A 17,062-nucleotide genomic window follows, 5' to 3' on the forward strand; every position below is an offset into this window, starting at 1 on the left:
AGTTTGTATGTTTTTTTTTTAGAGCGACTGACAATGTCTGGGACTGATGTTGGATCACTGGTATTGTAGTAAGTGTCAGTATTTTTAAACAAGGACAGAGTTCTCCGTTTGCATTCAAAAAAAGAAAAACATGAAAGCAATGAAGGGGGATGCATTTGAAACAAACGAAAAGATCTCTGCAACACCACCGGCAGCTTTTGTTTGTTTGTTTGTTTGTTTGTTTTTAAGAAACCAATCGAGGCCGCAGGTCATTTTTTCTTCTGCAGCAGAGAGACATTGTTGAGGTGTCCTTGAGCAAGACACTAGAGAGTTTACCTGCCCGGTTAACGTGACAACAACTGCATGGATATGGATATGAACTTGTATGTGTATGTCCAAATGTGATTTAGTTCTCTGATGATGAAACACCAAACACGAGTCCCCCCCCCTAAAGCCATATCTCAACTGCGAGTTATCATGAAGTTTGGGACATTTGTAGTCCAGACGCCCCTGGGTCAGTGTCTACAATGTAAAAAGATTCAGCACAAGACTAAATGGCGTGTTTTTTGTTGTGTACATAACTTAAAGTCAGTGATCAGTCTCTCTGCGGGCGTGGGAGCACCTCAGTCATTGTTTTTGCTCGACTCTTGGTCGCTCTGGTCGTCGGTGAAGCACACGTCCACATCACTGTCATTGTCGCTCTTGTGCTCTGCGTCCTCGAACAGGCCTCCCGGTTTGTCGTCCAGTTTCTTGACGGTCTGCCCGGGATGCCGGGACTTGACGTGCCTCTCCAGGTCCCGCCTCCGCACCAGCACCTTGCCGCAGAAGTCGCACCTGTAGGGCGTGTTCCCCTCCGCGTGGAGCCGGATGTGCTTGTTCAGGTTGCTGGGGTCCCCGAACGGCCGGAAGCACACTTTGCACTTGAGCGGCTTGTAACCCGTGTGAGTCCTCATGTGGATTTTCAGGCCGTATTTCCTCGAGTACAGCTTGCCGCAGTACAGGCACAGGTGTCCCTTTTTCGGCTTGCCGGACCCCGGGTTGCTGGCGCTCCCGGCTGGCATCGAGTCCAGCCTCGTCCGGTTCTTCTCCGCGGCGATCTCAGACAGCTGTTGCGTGTGCATGGCGATCTCCCGGTCGATGTTGGTGATGGAGCCCAGGTCTTGGTTCAGTGAGGGCGCGCCGAAGTAGGACATGGACTCTGGGTACTTGAGCAGGTTGCTGAAGTGGAATTTCAGCGGGTAGTAAGGTGAGCTGTACAGAAGCTCCCCGTTATAGACCGTGAAGGGCATGAGCGGGATGTTACAGTCTCCACCGTAAGTCTTGACACCGTCGAAGTGAGGGAGAGAGAACCTCTCAAAATGGAGTCCAGGGGGCATCTGGGGGTAGCGGGACGGGGACAGGCCGGAGTGCATCCGACTCTCTACGTGCTTAAAAGCGGAGGTCTCCTCCATGTGAGGCAGCAACGGGAAACCCCGGATACCGTTCGTGCACGGCACCATTGGGGAAGCGGAGTCCATAATTGCAGGTGCGCACTTGGGAGGGTGGCTCCCTCCTCCGTTTAGAGCCTCGCCTACGTTGCGGATTGGTTTCATGTTTCCAATGAGTTTGCTGAACCCCAGACCGCTCAGCTTCCCATTTGATTCCTCTCTGGGGGCGTCCCCGCCCGGGACTTTGGAGACGCCGGTCGGCTTGAAGGCAGAGCGCACACCTGGGTGGAAGCCCATGCTGCTCAGCATGGAGGAAGTGGCGCCGAGGCCGAGGATGTGTCCGTGGTTTCTGGCCGACGTAACGGTCATATCGAGGGCCCTGTCCTGCTCCTCTGAGCTGCTTTTCTTTGACAGTCCCACTTTGCTTACAAACGGCGAGGAGGACACCGCCCGCCTGCCAGAGTCTGAGATGGAGGAGTTGCTGTGGCCGCTCCTCGGCGAGGTGGAGGTGTTGGGGATGTCCCCGGACTTGGGTGACCTGCTGAAGGTCTCCGTGCCTCTGGCCTGCTCGCTGCTCACGAACCCCCGTCCGTTGCTCAGGGCGCAGTGGAAGTGGACGTGGGCCTTGAGTGTGTTCGGGTATTTGAATATTCTCCAGCAGTACCAGCAGATGTAACGCTCCTCACCTGAAGAGACAGCAGCACACACGACATTAATGATCAGGGGGGTGCGGATCTTGAGATACTACTGGTGACATTGCAATTATATTCTCCCGCGTAAGAAGACAATAACAGGTTTGGGAGCCTGTAGAAAAAAGACCTGTGAGCGCCCATGCGGTCAAGACCCCCACCCTCTTCCCCTGATACCGCCATAACCACACACAACACGCGCGCACACATTGAATAAAGGGTGTAATAGAAAATACATTCATCATCATCATCATCATCATATTAAAACATTGCAATGTAGGATCGGTGTTCCCTTTACAGAGCAACATTTCCATCAGTCACTGCATCGCCTCAAATTTAAATGAAGGCCTAATGGATGTGATCCGGTTTGTAAGATCTGGTGCCAAATGGCAATAGACACAGGAGGCCATCTCAATGACCCCCCCCCCCCCCCCCCCCCCCCCCAGCCGAACACTCGGAGGTTAATATAGATGTAATGATTTTGTAATCCTCATACGGGCCATTGTTTACGATCTCCATCAAAAGAGCAAAACGCCCTGCCCAATCTGGCGCCCAGGAAGGGACGCATTGAATGCGGGCCTTTCCCCTCTCTCCGCGCTCCTTTCCCCCGTGGAAGTGACAGCAGCTGTTGCTTGAAATCGCAAGTCTCCCAGAAACAATGGCGGCGGCCCATCTGTTGACGCCCGATAATGGGAGAGAGCGTATGTCCAGGAGCGCACACGGTGTGTTGGGCCGGAGAATCAGGGCAATATACACCCCACATAAAAGTTAGCATTCATTAGGCCACAATACCTCGACGCACCCACCTAATTTGCCGTGAAGCACTTGTTTTTGAATTTATTTGCTTTTGAATACATGAATATTAATGACGTGGTGACATTTGTTAACCTCCGTCTCGCAACTGAATCACCAGCCTCTTCTTCCTCCACGGTCGCCGAGACTCGTCACTTTCTGCTGCTTCTTTTTTTTTTACTCCGTGTTTCAAGCACCACACTTACTTCGTCACACTTTTTTTTTTTTTTTTTTTTTATCCTCCTCGACTCAAGTTTGATATCATTTGACGCTTCGCCGTTTTGCTCTCACATTGAATTGAATTAGTTAAGAGGCCCTCGCAGGTGTAAATAAAGTGTGTAATAAAATGCCAATTGATGGGATTCATTGCAAAGTATCTGTTGATAATAATCTTTTGGGTTTTTTTGAGGGGGGGGGGGGGGCGGTTTGTTAGTTCCTGATGAGCTGGTGTTTTGCCAGGATTACAGAATAATCCCCAAGCGCAAACGCCAAAACAGACAGATTAAAGTCATCATGTAGCCTGAGAGGAAAGAATATCTGTGCTTTGCATTTTATGTCCTGTGTCGTCTCTAATATTATTGCAATCGGATGTATTTTTTGCAGCTCAATATTTAATTATTAGCGGCCTACACACCCTCACCTGGCTAAACACCGACCCAGACACTGCGGCTGGAGGCCTGGAGGCACATTTATCCCTTTATTTCAACGAATTCAACTCTCTTTCAGAAGACCGAGATTCTTACAGTTCTTTTATTTCTATTGAATAAACAAATGGTGGCATTTTTCTCGATTCGGCTGAATAAATTAATAAATTGCAACCAAAAAAAAAAAGGGAATAAATTGGCTGCCTGAGGAAGAAAAAAAAAAAAAAACATCCAATCGATTTCCATCTGTGAGCGATAAAGGAGGCACATCACGGGTATTGGCAGTCATTTAACTGAGCAGTGGTTGTCGATGTTGTGTCAGTGTCGGCCTGCCTGTAAAGCTGCGGGCAGGCCCACAGTTTGCCACCAGAATTAATGTTCACTATGTATTAATACTAATATTAATAATAAGAAACGTGAAAACAATTATTAGAAAATAAATATTTTTATAAAAAATTGTATTATTATTATTATTATTATTATTATATTATGTAAAATCCTCAGTGCTCCACGAGTTTAATGATAAAACCTTATAATTCAGTCATCCTGTCATTTTATTCCCAGACAATGGCCCCTTTGGTTAAACTCTCCCCCTCCTGGATCACTGTTGGCAGTCTGATTTACCTTTCTCGTCGTGCGTGGGAGTGGCCGTGGTGGGGATGTCGTACCACTGGGCCAGAGCGTTAGAGTACCAAACACTGAGCTCCTCTCCCGCAGGGATCTCTCTCAGCACGCGGTAGAAGATCTTAAAAACAGAAGCGGCGCAGAGAGGTTAGGCGGAGTGTCCAAATGGTGGAGAGACGTGAAGAAACACATGAGATATTGGCCTGAAAGTGTGAAAATTCACCTGTCCGCCAGGTAAGTCCGACACGGCCTCCAGGTTTTGCTCTTGGCTGTTCCTGGCGGCGCGGATGAGTCCGATCCAGTCTGGCACGGGACAGCCCGACTCATCCACGAACTCCCCGCGCACCAAGCGGACCTGAGCCAGCAAACAAACCGTCAGAATGAGCGTGAGCTTGTTAACTGACCGCGATCTGAAATACGAGCACCAAGGCCCTTTAACATGCCTCCCCTCACAGACAAACACACAGATGCACCTACGTGACCGCACAAGCTGCAACGGTTCTGCGTTTCTTTCCGCATTGTATTCATGCGTCTCCCTAATTATCGTTTTCATTCATTTATTCCTTTATTTATATTTTACTTAACGAATTCTGTTGTCGCCCTGCTTCATCACCTGGAGGTGCTGCGGCCACGCATGACCACGGCGCGCTAAATGCGTCTTTATCCGCTCTGCTGATGATTTACTAAAGAGAATGACACACGGGCCTAATTGAGTTGATATGGGAAACGCATTTGAGGAGTGTCAGAGCGTCTCTAAACTGTTCAAGGACATTAAAGATCGAAGCGCGACATTTGACACAGAGATTGCACCTGATGATCGCCTGCAGCCCGGGGCCACGCATTTAGACGCATCAATCACGACCCGCTGACAGCTTCAACAATAACTGGGTGCGGTTATAGATGCACTTATGGCCGCAAATTGTTTACTCCTGTGCGTGTAAAAAAAAAAAAATAGCTGTTTTCAAAAAATGTCTTATTCTTTAATATTTAATGTCTGAAGACTTTTATTTTCTAATTTAACTTAACTTTAAATATTGTTCACCACCTGCTGTTATAATAATCCCAATCCAATAACACCACTGCACTTTGTTTCATTTGATCTTTTATCTCTATTATTATTATTATTATTATTATTATCATTATTTTTATTATTATTGTTATTTCTCCTAGCCCCAGGCTGCGGGGCCCCGGCCTCAGTGGCATCTTTCTGTGGCCGGATTACATTAAAATTAAACGGCTCATCGGGATAACAGGCCCGCCAGGCAGTGAAATGTGAGGCGGCTGAGGGCATGAAATCCCACACAGCAGACCCGGGTCGCCCATTAGGCCGGTTAAGTAGAAGCACAGACTGACAAGTCGGCCACTAATGGAGCTCAATTATTTCCAACCTGACAGGCCAAACCAATTAATAACCGGAGGCCCGATGGAGTTTGACAGTGCAGCTTCAAAATCCAAATCCAGCCGGTTCGTTTTCAGTATTTCAAACAGCTCTCATTGAAAAGGAAAACAAAATAGTGTGTTTAGATATTGAGGAGGTTATTTTTTTGGAGCTACTCGGTGGCGTCACGTTTGCTCACAAAACTTTAAATATTTTTTAAAGTTTGTAAAAGTTTTTTCGTGCACTTTTAGAATAATTAAACTGGTAATAAATAAACACATAAAAGTTGGTTATTGCGAGCTCCCCAGTGCACCTGATTAAACCCCATCACTTCGAAATATCTCCAAACACACGCACTTGTTTGGGCTGCAGTCAAAAGCGCTGACTTACGGATAGACAGATATTTTTTGAGAAAGTGTTTGAAACTGACCTTCTTCTTGGGTCCAACTTCCTTACGATCCGACACGTACTTCCCGAGTTTGAAGATGCCCGGTACCGGTCCTATCCGGAGCCCGGCCGGGATGCTGCAGTCCGTAAACACACTGACGGTGGTGGACGCCCGGGTGGCTTGCATGGCGTGGGGTGAGATCAGAACCATGAAGACTGATGGAGACCGAGTGGGTGAGTGCAGGGAAGGAAGAGGAAGAGGAGGAGGAGGAGAGGACGAGGACCGGCCGATATCCGCCCTCAAAGTGACGCGGTGGCGTTATGCTCTCCGGCTTTTCTAGTGATGGTGCAGGCTAGGTAGCCCACACCCTCCACCCCTCGTGACCTCTCCGGGGGGGGTGGGGGGTGCAGAGAGGTGATGCTGTGCTATAAGGTAGTTTAAAGGGGGAACAAGAGGGGGGGGAGCGGTCCTGAGTTTGCAGCAGCAGTGAGCAGGAGTGTGTGTGTGTGTGTGTGTGTGTGTGTGTGTGTGTGTGTGTGTGTGTGTGTGTGAGTGTGTGTGAGTGAGTGAGTGAGTGTGAGTGAGTGTGAGAGAGTTGGGCTCTCCCAGCAGCTGTGAGGAGAGGGAAAACGGGCCGGCCTGGTCACATGGAGACTTTCCCTCACCCCGCCGCATAATGAATTGCTCCAAAACGGTCAAGAGACACAAAGAGCCAGGCGACCTTCCCATCCCCAAAATCCAATTTGTCAAGGGCAGAGAAAAGAGGGTGCGGAATCAAAGGTCCAGAGCGACCATTAATCCTCAGCATGTGGCTTTGTCCTCCAGACAGTTCCGATATTTTAACTGACAAATCCACTGTATAATTTATCCATAAATCCTCACCCTCTGCCATTCTTCCCTTTCAAGCCAGGTTTTGGAAATCAGTGGCTACTTTAAATCTACTTGGCTGGCATTCTTTTGGGTTTTATGCACTTCAAAGCGATTTATTCCCCCTCCTCCTTTGTGTCCTTATTGTCACAAAAGGAGCAGGAAAGTTTAGAGGACTTGTTAACTTCTATTGACTCTCGGCGTGTGCCGTTTGGAGATCAGGCAGGTACTGAAAAGGGAGAACCACCAGCAGGAAGAGAGAGAGAGGGAGAGAAAAAGAAAATAACCATCACCATCTTCCCAACGCACACACACGCTTGGGCTTTTCTCGTCTTGTCTTCTTCATGCAATGTATGTTCTGCTGTATTCATACATTCATTCAGACAAACATTACACAAATAATTGTATAATTTATTTACTAATACATAATTTTACCATATATGGTGGCTCGAATCAGGTATTTCAACTTTAGTGAAGAAATTTGTATTTTTGTATTTATTTTTAGAACTGATACCAAAAATGGAGCTATACAAAAATACAATTCACAATATCACAAATAATCTGTACAAGAACTTTATGTAAATAGATTGTGAAGACATCAGAAATATTAGCAGAAAGATATATATATATATATATATATATATATATATATATATATATATATATATATATATATATAAATATATAGAATATTTTCTTTTAAATCCATGATCAAATGCCTAAGTCAGTATGGCAATATGATAGAAATGATTGTGATTAAATGATTGATTCAAAGTGTCTGACTAATTGACTTGAATGTCTTGATTGATTGGTGATTGGCTGATTGATTGATTGATTGATTGATTGATTGATTGATTGATTGATTGGTATTGCAACATAAAAAAAAATCAAAATGCATAACGTGCCTGTCCTGTGAAATGCATTTCCCATTTCACCTTTTCATGAGCCATGTTCTCAGCTTTGTGCCAATGCATTTTTCAGACACAGGCCTAATTGCTTTTTTTTTATGTAAAAAAAAGAAAGAAAAGGAGATGCGTGTTTTTCACTGTGCAGCTGTAAATAAGCAAGATGATAATGATGAGAGTCAAATGCAGCATTCGACTACACGCTGTTTTAGGAAGAACTTTGGCTCTCCCATCCCAACTGTACTACTTCTTATAATATCACACAAAATTCAATTGCTTCAGACCACGTGACTCTAGCGACAAAAGGAGCCTTCAGCGGTTAATTCACTTGTTGGCTGGGAAACAACACCCCCTTGTATTAACGGCATACGATCATGAGATGTGTTGTGATTGGAGCCTCCAACATGTGGCTCTGTGCAGCAGGTTGTTGGAGCCTTTTGATGCTGCGATGATGAATCGGACCAGGGAAGAAGAACAAGAACCTGTGGGCGATCAATTCAGACCGTGAACATGCTGACCTCTGACCTGTCCACTGTGGAATCTGAATCACGACAAGCAGTCCGTGCTTGTGATGTCAGAAATCCGCAGCAGAGACACTGTTGATAGGGAATAATATGAAATGGGAGAGGTTTTATCTGCATGCAGTATTTTATATATTTTATCTGTTGTTTTATTCCACAGTTCAGTTTAAACCAATGCATTGATTTCAGTTTATTTGAAACCAGTTTGCCTTTTGTTGCCCCCCCCCCCCCCCCCCCCAAAAAAAAAACATCTAAACAGCTCAGCTAGTAAAATAAAAATGCTGTAAATAACCTGATACACATTCATCTCTCTCTCTCCTCCCCGCGCTCCTCCACAGTCACTCAAAGAGCCTGAACGACACGCGAACAATCTCATCAATAGGCGCAATGTTTGCGCCTGGCTGTGCGGAGAGGGTTATTTATTAACGCCTCGCCATTTGCGGCTGGTTCCCATCCGCCCCTGCGCTGCTTTAAAAGCCCCGCACTTCTCTAAGACGTGAAATGAATTATCCTCCGAGGAAGGTGGGGGGGGGCAAGACGTTTCCTTTCTGTTTGCGGAGAAGTCGCTGGGGGTGAATCCGCCGCTGTCCACTGTGCGCTGTGAAGAGCAGTCAAAAGGCTCGGTGTCAGAGGGAAAACAGTGTGGGGAGCCAATGGGATGGAAAATGAAATGAAATGAAACGGCTTGACCGGCGGCATTGTTCCTCCTCAACACATTAATTACATGGCCGGATCTTTATTCGGGGACAATATTGCGGAGTCAATCAACAGCATTCCGCAAGTGCGCTTCTCGTGCGTGAGCCCCGCATCCCTTTAATAAACGTAAATAACCAGCTGAAAAGAATCGGAGTTGGGAGAGGAGGGAGACGGTTTTATGGGCGGCTCTGCCAGCCTTTTTTCTTCTTCTTTTTTTTGGGGGGGGGGGGGGGGGGGGGATTTTAACTGTCTAAACGGTGGGGCTCTGATTTAACTGGTAGGCCATTAATGAGCCATGAATATAGAGGAACAACCTGTCTGCAAAGCGACGCGGTAAATACAGAGAGCAATGCCCCACCAGGGATCTCCATTCAGACCCCTCGACTATACTTCAGGGGTGCCAAGGGTTCACCACCACCTCTCCTGGACTGGTTTCAATGGCCTACCATTTAAGACCCCTCCGAGCTCAGAAGAAAACACATTTTTTATGTCGACCCATAAACTTTGTTTGGGGTCTATTCAGGAGAGCCCAATCATTGTCCCACTTAGCAATGTGGCCTATTTCTCACAGATTCCCACGTCTTCCAAATGACTCTGTGTTTGTCTAAATCCATTTATTTCTCCGCGTGTAAGCCCACACCTTCGGCACCTCTCACATTTATTTGGTCACACTTGTTTTGATTATAGAAAAAGAGAAAAGTTAAATCCCCATGCTTTTGCTTCTCTGGACAGGCTGAACTCTGTCCGGCCAAAAAAAAAAAAAGACTCAGAACTTGTTATTATTCCTTTCAGATCTGAGCCCGCTGGAGAAAAGCTTTTGGACAGGCCTGTTTATCTTGCCCCTCGCCTCTCCTTTTCTTTATGTGAAGCATATTTTAGGTGTTTTACTTCCTGAGAAATGTGGGGAAAGATGCAAGCTGCACCGAGGGCAGACCAGCTGCCTTGATGCGGGTGGGACATTAGCGACGCGTTTGAATAGTAATTATGCTTGTATGGGACTCCCACCAGATGACATGATTGGGATTTTAACCCAGACTGATATTCAAAATCGCATTAGAGAGGAGCCGAATAAACGGCACCTGATTCAACGCTGTTCATGCGTGATTTCATTCAAAATGCCTTCTCTCTTCTTTCCCTCCCCGAAGTGGGCTGCACCATTTCGGTATTCAAAGTCTCTACAAAGTTTTTTTTTTTTTTGCGCCGGCCTTTTTCAGGCCACATTTCCCTGACTTAAACTCACTTTGTCTCGCATGAGGAGGCGCGGATAAAGGCGTGTGAAGTTGCGTGAATTGATATGTTTCGGTGTACCTTATAAATTCATACCTTTTCTCACTCGAGCGCCTCAGAAAGAACGTGTCACTCAGGCCGATTCTCTCTGCTGTCCAACGCATTTAGCAGGAGATCTATTTGAGGAGTTCATTCCTAGGCAAATGTATGCAGGCAGGGCTCCGCGTGAATAGAGCAGCGTGTCAGCCGACCCTAATTGGGATTTAGCCACCCAAAGCATATGCACAAAGTGACAGAGAATCACCGGTTTCAAAGAGAGTCGCAACTTTTGCCCTTCTTGGTGAATATAAGGAGCTCTCTCCCCTCAGCTCGGAGTAAAACAGCATTTTTCTCATAGGAAGAAGGTTAGTGACCCAATTGGCTATGCGATGTTCGTCGGCAAACTAAAAGCGAGAGCAAAACAACTGTGATGGCAAAGAGCATGTTTAAAGACATGCAACCTTGACTGCTCTATGTGTTCGAGTAAGACCCGATATTTTAGCCGAAGTCATGCTTATCATCTGAACAAATATCTGAATTATATTAGAGCTTTCTTTCCTTCTCATTTATTGTTTAGACAGTAAAAATGTATACTTTTTAAACGGAGTTTTGTAGTTTGTTGCAGTGATCAAGCATATAATAATAATAATAATAATAATAATAATAATAATAATTAGTGTAATATTTTTCTAAATAAAATTGCGTCCAATTTGCTGATATGAAAATATCATTTTTAGGGAGTGCTTTTTGACAAATCATGTTTGCGAAGGCATGTCTATGAAATTTAGCAAATGAAGGTTTTATTTGATTATTTTAATGATAAGACCACACTCGTCTTTACCAATGCGTCGCTTTTTCCACTCTGAAGACGAAGCACCATGGAGAGCTCCGCATTCCTCACACATACTGGCACTCTTCCTTGCCTGTTAGGCTCATTATATTGATAATAAATTCCATTCCATCATATTGATGAGAAGTGCATTTATCTCCCTGAACTCAAGCCTAAATATATAGGCTGATATATATATATATATACATCTTTCAGGGTGGATGCACAGTCATAATTCGCTGTAACAAAATGTAATCTAATGATATGACCGTCTCGCGGCTCCTCATTATATCTCCGATTGACAGTTTTAGGTTCCAACTAATTGTCTCCTGCATGTTCGGGTGGGATGAGCTTGTGGAAATGATGTCCGAAAGAAATATTGATTATTTCACCATGAAGTCTGTGCATAATCATCAAAAAGATGGTTTATAAAGCAATACTCGGGTTTTAAATACAGTAAGATGCTGGCTCTAACAGCAAGGTGGGTTTAATGGGTAATTTCTTGTTCTTATTTCAGCTTGTTTCGCATTGTGTTCTTACTTGAATCACAAGTCTGACTGTATAAAAATGTTAATACATTCTTTTCGTTTTCCCTTTTTTTTATTGCAAATGTAACTCAGTTATTCAGATATTTTGCATTTTTGAGTGGGAAACACTATTGTTTTTTTTGCACATATTGTTTTCAAGTTCTCAGGAAATTAGTACTAATCCAACACATCCAGTTCAAAATGCTCTATGGTCAAATCACAGCTCTAAAATTGTAGCTCTGAAGAACTAAACATTAGGCAATAAACATTTAAATTTTAAATTTGGGCATTTTTTTATCTTTAGTTTACTTAATGATAATGGCAGAGTAATGTTATTTCTGCTTTAGTAGCACTGGTCCTGTTCTTATCTTTTGTTACAGTTTCTGTCATTCTGAGGCTTGGTGTGTTGCATGTCTCTGCTCTCAGCCCCTGAGCAGGACACTGAGTATGTTTGGCATCTGCTGGCCAGATCCAATCGCTCCCAATCAGCAGCACGAAGAAAAGGTGTGGATGTGGATGGAATGAGGACAGGAAACGGCTGTGTGCCGTCACTCTGCTTCAGGACAAAATTTGACTGACGGATTCCTCAGCCCTCCAGAAAGTGTCGGGGCGACCGCCTTGGCCCTCAGGTGACTCTATTTTTCTCTCTGTTTTGCTCTGCCCTCACTACTTCCGTTCTCTCTTTTTTCAGTCTTTATCCTTCAAACCAAAATGTACTTTTACCAGCATTTCACAAAAATAGTATTGAATAACATTCTGTGTCCTTATAAGGAACCTCAAACACAAACACTGAAAAAGACATCAAATAAAAACAAGACAAGGTAAATGAATGCTGATAGCTTTATTTGCGGCAAGTAGAAAGAAGGAGGGGGTGTAAGGCACACAAAAGTTTAGAGACCATGTTCCTAGTGAGGCATATTTAAACCCAATGAGGTGAAGGTTTGACTCTGTAGCAAAGGGTCAGTCATGGTCTTCTTGTCCAGGGCAAAGGGCAAAGGTCAGTGTCCAGACATGGGGTTTGGTCAGTGCAAAGCTCAGAGGGGCGTGGAGGTTTAAGGGTGAGAGGTCACTTGGGAATTCGTGCTGCTCAGTCGTCATCAGAGTCATCGGCTGCACCGGAGATGGTGTAGGTTTGTTCCTGGTGGTCCATCTCCAGCACGTCATCCTCATTTTTGACCGTTCTGTAGGGGATGAACAAAAGACCAAAAGAAGCTTGTTACAACTGTTAAACAGGATGGACCTCTAAGCAGCTGTATGTTGGCCTTATATCTAACCCTATCATAAAGCAGGTTAAGACACTATATATCATTCTTTCTTAATAAAAGAAACTATGTTTAAAAGAAATAGAAAAGATATCTCATGGTACCTTTACCTAATGAGCACCGTCCTTCTCTCCGTCAGCTCCACAGCCTGCTCTGCATAGGCATCACTGTTGGCATCATATCCATCAGATCCATATCCTATCCCAGCACCACTGGTGTCACCCATTCCTCCATCAATCTTCCCCATTCCACCAATGCCTGACAGTGCACCTACATCACCTCCACCCACCCCCTCAGTTCCTCCACTGCCTCCAATTCCGCCACCCATTCCAGCAGGACCCATTCCACGATCTTTACCTCCATCCCTATCTATGCCTCCACCAATTCCATCACCTATCCCTCCAACAACACCACCATTTCCTCCACTGAACCCCATGGCAGTGCTGCCCATGCCACCTGAACCTGCAGTGCCACCACCTGCACCCATTCCAACACCACCCACACCGCTGTCACCCTTGCCTCCAGCACCTAATCCCAAATTTCCAGCCATACCGGCACCCACTCCTCCGGCACCAGTGCCCACACCTCCAGCACCAGTGCCCAATCCCCCAACACCACTACCAGCACCAGCAGCAAAGCTTCCAGCACCAGAGCCAACACCACTAATTCCTCCAGCACCCACCCCTCCACTACTACCCACACCCCCTGCACCAGCTCCCAATCCATGACCACCGCCTATGTCTGCCCCACCTGCCCTACCAGTAGGACCCTTCATTTCATCCGGACCTCCAGCACCCATTCTTCCACCCATTCCTCCAGCACCACTGCCTGAACCTGCACCCATGCCCCCACCCATTCCTACTCCACTCCCCATGCCTCCAACACCTCTACCACTGCCTCCAATCAACCCGCCACCCATTCCACCAACACCTCCCATGCCTCCTCCACTGAAGCTCATCCCAGCACCAATAGCGCTTGTGCTACAGCTGGTAAGAGACAGGGTTTGCATCATGCCAGCGAGCCGCAGATCCTCTCCTTCGATAAGTTTTCTGTAAGAAAAAACAAATATTTAGGACAAAGGACAAAACTTTTGTTTGTATTGATTTAAATATATATTCATGGCACTCAATCCATTTTTTTTGTTGTTTTTCTCTCACCTGTAAGTCGTAATCTCAATCTCCAGAGACATCTTGACATTCAGGAGGTCCTGGTACTCACGCAGGTGCAGTGCAATTTTCTCCTTGGTGGATTTCAGCTCAAGCTGCAGGGCCTCAATCCGTGCCTGTTAGGTTAGCAGAGCCATCAAATTACTGTTTGAATGAATTATTGTGGTGGCTTTGTGTCTACATGCATGAAAGTAAGTGCATGTGTTCACAATTAACTCTGGTGTGCACAGAGCTTGTCTTTACCTGCAGGTCTTCCTGTTCCTTCCTGTACCTTTCTTGCATCTCTCGGATCTGGGCCTCAAGAGCTTCATTCCTGGTCCTCAGGGAATCCAAGTCACGTTCTTTGTTTTGGATCTTGGAGATATTTTTATACGATTATAGTATAGTATATAGATTAAATATCAATTGTCATTATCAATCCTAATTTATTCATTTTCTCTTTTGCTACTTACATCCTTTTTGGCACCTGCTAGTCCTTCTCTAAAGCTTCGAACCTTATCCACATGCCTTGAAGTCTTACTGGTTAGATCTTCAAACTTGTTTTTATACCATGAATCCATCTCCTAAAAATAAGGGATGAAAATTTCATACAAATTTACTTTGAACTTACTTGAACTTAACTTCAGACAGTGCTGATGTGTGATTATTTTACCTGGAGATTTTTGGCTGCGATGTCATCATACTGGGCTTGGATTTGTTTCAAAGCAGCTGCCAGATCAGGCAGGGTGAATGCACTCTCAGCTGAGGCGTGAGCTGCATAGATCTGTTTCATGAGCTCTTCAATTTCCTGGGAAAAAAAGAAATCTTTAGTAATGATAAAAATAAACCTAAATATGTAATTCTTCTGAAGATGTCATCCACCTGTTGATGGACCCGTTTTAGGAATTCAATTTCAACTTCCAGCTGCTCCAGCTTCTTCTCCAAGGCAATGCGTGAGGAGGTGGCTTTGTCAACATCCTGAAGGACACACACCATTATTACCATGTGGGTCTGTGGCTGTAAATTAATTTGATGATGAATGAGAGATTGGCTAATTAAATGTAACCTACTGGACGGAAGGTTTCAATGTCTAACTCAGCTTTCCTCCTCAGCTCCACCGCCTCCTCGTATTTGATTTTGATTGCCTGTAGTTGAGCAGCTGTGGACTCCTTAGCCGCCAAGGAGATGTCCTGAAAACCAAGAAACCAGAAGTAATACGCTCGTCTATTTAGATACGAGGTGTGTGCAAGGGTGTGTGCAAAATGTAGATCAGCCTTCTTTCCATTTTATATTTGAACTTCATTCCTGCGTGTGTGTCTAAAAATGCATAATCAAGCCATCTCATCTGTGCATAAAACATAGCTGAAGACAGATGTACTCCATGACACCTTAACACGCTGAGGCACCTCTCCATTTGCCTGCCAGAAATAAGCATGTTACCAGGTAAGGAACCTTGAAAACACCAAGTTGACGTCTTGTATCGTTGCTTGGATGGACTCTCTACAGCTCAGTGAGGTGTAAACCTCGCCGGAAACAAGAATTCAGTCTTTATGCTCTAATGAGCATCTGAAACGTGAAAAAAAAGAAACAGAAGCGATGTGCGGCTTTGAGAATTCTGTCTCACCCGCTGAACTCTCATCTGGTCAGCGACCTTTTTCAGCTCCCTCAGCTGTTCCTCATATAAGAGGCGCAGACCTGATGGCTTCTCAAAGCGGTTCTGGTAGGCCTGGATCTCTGCCTCCAATAGCTTGTTCTGCTGCTCAAGTGATCGGACCTGTAAGCACAAGAAAAACCTCCTCTGTGATTTCAAGTGCACCTGAACCAGACACCACAATATGTTTCTTGTCCATGTGCCCACAGAGGTGAGAGTAATATGCTCCCATTTTTCAACAAAAGGCACTTTTAGCCAGGTCTGACAAATATACTATTTATCGACACAGATGGAAGTAAAATATGACTAGTTTGAAGGCTGTTTTACCTTGTCAATGTATACAGCCAGTCTGTCATTGAGGACGATCATCTCCTGCCTTTCACTTGTGCGGGTGCTAAGGAATTCATGGTTCTCAGCTGCAGCCACATCCAGATCTATAGCAGGTTCTCCACTTGGCCCAACACAGACCATGGCTCCCACACTCACACTGAAAAATCCATGGACATCAAATTATTCTAAGATGGCTGTCTCCTGAGGAAATAATAATTTGACTGTTAAGGATTCTTACTCATAAACCCTAGGCTACATCTGTCCATGTGTAGGTGCTGTAGCTGACAGAGCTTACCCTGCTCCAGCCATATGAGTCCTGCGTGCAGCAGAGACGGCCCTTCGTCCCACTGACTGCACACGCATGCTGCCGGCCCCAGCTCTGCAGGAGTAGCTGGCGGAGGCATGACGGGCGTCTCTCCTGGTGGGGGATGGGCTGGACACCCTGACCTGGTAGGACGAGCTGCTGCTGTCCTCAAAGTGACGGCGGTAGGACGAGATCCTCTCCGGGCTGTGGCTCATGGTGGCGACAGTGACTGTGTTTCCTCTGGTTCTCTGAAGAAATAGCTCAAGCAGGGCCTGTCTGTGGTTTACTGCTCCTTCACGCCTGTCCCACTCCCTGATTGTCCAGGATTGTCAACCAAGTCTCAGGTTTTATACTTCCCCTTGACAGCCAAGCCCCAGCTCTGTCAAAGACAGCCCAAGTTCATGAGCCAACATCTGTGGAATCTCGAACCTCTGCACCAACTCAGGCTTGACCTGCTGCTCAGACATCTGTCAGCAGCCTGTGAGGAGCAGAGCCGGACTGGGATGGTGGCTGACGGCATCAGTGCAGGGTTCACCCATTAGTCTCTCTGCAAAATACAGAGTGTGATCATGCAGCAGTCTCCCTTTCATCAGAACCGTAATGGGTTTTGCCAGAATTATGGTACATCCACCACCTCAGTGTGCACTACAGCACTGGGCAGCAGACAGACAAGCAAGCAGGCAAGCAGGCAAACAGGCTGGGTCCAGTCAGGGTCACAGCAGCCAGTAGGTGCAGCACTGATGTGATCTGCTCTGATGGGACGAGGGAGTTTAATTGAATGCTGAGCAGAAGCTGGAGGGTGACCTGATGAGGCTGCAGAGGAACAAAGAGCCCTGGC

General features: G+C 45.8%; 2 protein-coding genes across 2 annotated transcripts; both read right to left on the reverse strand.

Moving 5' to 3' along the window:
* Window positions 1–602: 602 nt before the first annotated feature.
* On the reverse strand, window positions 603–6,131 carry prdm13 (PR domain containing 13). The gene is made up of 4 exons (XM_070912659.1): window positions 5,964–6,131; window positions 4,379–4,510; window positions 4,156–4,276; window positions 603–2,092 (listed from the first exon to the last, which is right to left on the reverse strand). The coding sequence occupies exons 1-4, from the start codon at window positions 6,129–6,131 to the stop codon at window positions 603–605; spliced, it is 1,911 nt and encodes a 636-aa protein (XP_070768760.1).
* Window positions 6,132–12,619: 6,488 nt separating this feature from the next.
* Window positions 12,620–16,439, reverse strand: LOC139290713 (glial fibrillary acidic protein). The gene is made up of 11 exons (XM_070912564.1): window positions 16,216–16,439; window positions 15,918–16,077; window positions 15,564–15,713; window positions 15,010–15,129; window positions 14,822–14,917; window positions 14,613–14,747; window positions 14,413–14,523; window positions 14,204–14,314; window positions 13,952–14,076; window positions 12,905–13,843; window positions 12,620–12,713 (listed from the first exon to the last, which is right to left on the reverse strand). The coding sequence occupies exons 1-11, from the start codon at window positions 16,437–16,439 to the stop codon at window positions 12,620–12,622; spliced, it is 2,265 nt and encodes a 754-aa protein (XP_070768665.1).
* Window positions 16,440–17,062: the final 623 nt, after the last annotated feature.

This window comes from Enoplosus armatus, chromosome 9, assembly GCF_043641665.1.
Source record: "Enoplosus armatus isolate fEnoArm2 chromosome 9, fEnoArm2.hap1, whole genome shotgun sequence".
Taxonomy (NCBI): domain Eukaryota; kingdom Metazoa; phylum Chordata; class Actinopteri; order Centrarchiformes; family Enoplosidae; genus Enoplosus; species Enoplosus armatus.